Source organism: Squalius cephalus (assembly GCF_949319135.1).
Source record: "Squalius cephalus genome assembly, chromosome: 14".
Classification (NCBI taxonomy): domain Eukaryota; kingdom Metazoa; phylum Chordata; class Actinopteri; order Cypriniformes; family Leuciscidae; genus Squalius; species Squalius cephalus.
Genome location: NC_137135.1, coordinates 35,044,365 through 35,046,838, shown reverse-complemented (window position 1 = coordinate 35,046,838; position 2,474 = coordinate 35,044,365). Strand labels below are relative to the sequence as shown.

The window sequence follows — 2,474 nt, the reverse complement described above, 5'->3', positions numbered from 1 at the left end:
TGTGTGTTTAGCTATGGGTTGGACTCCAGCATGACGTCACGTGATTAGCTCCAGCTCGAGCAGGACACATCTCAACACTCAGTCCGGTGTGGAGCGCGTGTGTGTAGAGCTCGCGTGCGCGTCTCTGGAGCGCGCCTGACAGAACGCGCGCAGCTACTCTGGAATTCTACTTCGCGCTTCAATTTCTCCGTATCGAAACCGTAAGGGATTTTAAAAAGTATTTGCGTGCGCGATGAACAGCTTTAATCTCGCAAGCATGAGACGATCGCGTCCGCAGAGCGCAGTGACAGCTCAAGTTTTTCTCGTGTCATTACATCAGTGCATTGGTGACACCACCTAACTGGAAACACTAACCTGACTGTGAGAAAGATGGACTCAGCATGGATGTGACTCAGTTCAATGCAACGGAGGACACCAGAAACATCACCTCAAAACAATGGCCGTACACGGACACGGCCGCCGCGTTCATCATCCTCGTGGTCTCCATCATCATCCTGGTCACCATCGTTGGGAACGTTTTGGTTATCGTTGCGGTTCTGACCAGCCGCGCGCTCCGCGCGCCACAGAACCTCTTCCTCGTGTCGCTCGCGTGCGCGGACATCCTCGTGGCCACACTCGTGATCCCGTTTTCACTCGCCAACGAGGTCATGGGACAGTGGTACTTCGGCAGCACCTGGTGCGCGTTTTACCTGGCTCTGGATGTTCTGTTCTGCACATCATCCATCGTGCACCTGTGCGCCATCAGCTTGGATAGGTACTGGTCCGTCACCAAAGCGGTGAGCTACAACTTAAAGAGAACCCCAAAGCGCATTAAAACCATGATCGCGGTGGTGTGGGTCATTTCAGCCGTCATCTCATTCCCACCCCTCATCATGACCAAACACGACGAGACGGAGTGTTTAATCAACGACGAGACCTGGTACATCCTCTCCTCGTGCGTCGTGTCGTTTTTCGCGCCGGGATTCATCATGATCACGGTGTACTGTAAAATATACCGCGTCGCCAAACAGCGCTCGTCCACCGTATTCGTGGCGAAGAACGGGTTGGAGAGGCAGCCTTCGCAATCCGAGACGTGCTTTGTGCGTAAAGCGAAGTTTGAGAAGGAGTCTCCGAGCAGCAACAGCTCGGAGAGCAACCAGGGACAGGAGGAGTTGGATGATATCGATCTGGAGGAAAGCGCGACTTCGGACAGCAAACACAAGAGCTCGCGCTTCTCCAAGCGCAAGGTGGACGGCGCGCGCTCCGGCGCGCAAAGGACTTGCAGGATCTCCTGGGCTTCCCACCAGGAGCAGAGCAGCAAACAGCTCTCGGTGGTGTCCAAAACCAAAGTGGCTCAGATGCGAGAGAAGCGCTTCACCTTCGTGCTGGCTGTGGTGATGGGGGTGTTTGTCCTCTGCTGGTTCCCGTTCTTCTTCACCTACAGTCTCCAGGCCATCTGTGGGGAGAGATGCGTGCCGCCCGTCGCACTGTTCAAACTCTTCTTCTGGATCGGATACTGCAATAGCTCGGTCAATCCCATCATTTACACGATTTTCAACAGGGACTTTAGGAAGTCTATTAAGAAAATAATTTGCTCGACGACGCACCGCACCTGAGAGACTCGAGTTGGACACGATTTATATGTGTGAATTACAGCAAACCAAGTGGAATCTGCTAAATAAATATGGCCGTTTTCTTTATGTGCAATAAAGTGTTTCTTCAGCCATGGGCATTCACTCACTCATAACAGCCTTGGAAAACATTCAACAAGTCTTCGTTTATTTTGCTTCTCTTCAAATGCGTTTTAATGCATGTCAAATATTATATAACATAATATTTAATAAAATATTGGATTCTCATCATGAGATCGTGTTGAATATCCAGGTTCACTCCTGAAAAAAAAATATTGAAACCTTTTTAGGTTTCAAAGATTTATTGTAAAATTCCATCGAATTGAATTGAATAATCTTTACCTATTATTCATATTATGAATTACGAATTTTAAACGAGAACTAGAGCTTAATAAAACATTTTGAAATGAATACATCTTAATGGAACAAGGGAATGGACCATTTAGTTTATGTAATTCGTATTCATAAAAATATGTATTCATTTACGAATACGAATCACATAAGCTAAATGGTCCATTCCCTTGTTCCATTAAGATTTATACTAAATGTTTTATTGAACTATGAATAACTGCCCATAGCTGAAGAAACACTCAATGTCTTTTAATAAACTGGTGTTTGGGTGGTTTTATGTTAAGTCAGCTTACAGTATATCTATTATTTTATCATTTAAAACCCAACTAAGCTATATTTCTTTAAAATATGCCACCTGGTTTGACTGTTTTTCCTATAATGCAATGGCATTCAGACATTTTTAAGTGCTACTCTCGTGTTCTTGGTGCCACTGATGTACATAATGTTTGTATGTATTAAATGAGAAATAATTGACTTACATGTTACCAAAACTCCCTGTAAATATAGTCTATA

At 45.7% G+C, this 2,474-nt stretch overlaps 1 protein-coding gene across 1 annotated transcript; it reads left to right on the top strand.

Annotated features, from left to right (window-relative positions):
* The first annotated feature begins 96 nt into the window (after positions 1-96).
* Positions 97-1,725, top strand: adra2da (adrenergic, alpha-2D-, receptor a). Its single transcript, XM_079893531.1, has one exon. The coding sequence runs from the start codon at positions 381-383 to the stop codon at positions 1,593-1,595; it is 1,215 nt and encodes a 404-aa protein (XP_079749657.1). The 5' UTR covers positions 97-380; the 3' UTR covers positions 1,596-1,725.
* The last annotated feature ends 749 nt before the right edge of the window (positions 1,726-2,474 follow it).

Bases quoted from the DNA above. Each gene is read 5' to 3' on its own strand.
- adra2da (XM_079893531.1), top strand. From the start codon at position 381: ATGGATGTGACTCAGTTCAATGCAACGGAGGACACCAGAAACATCACC.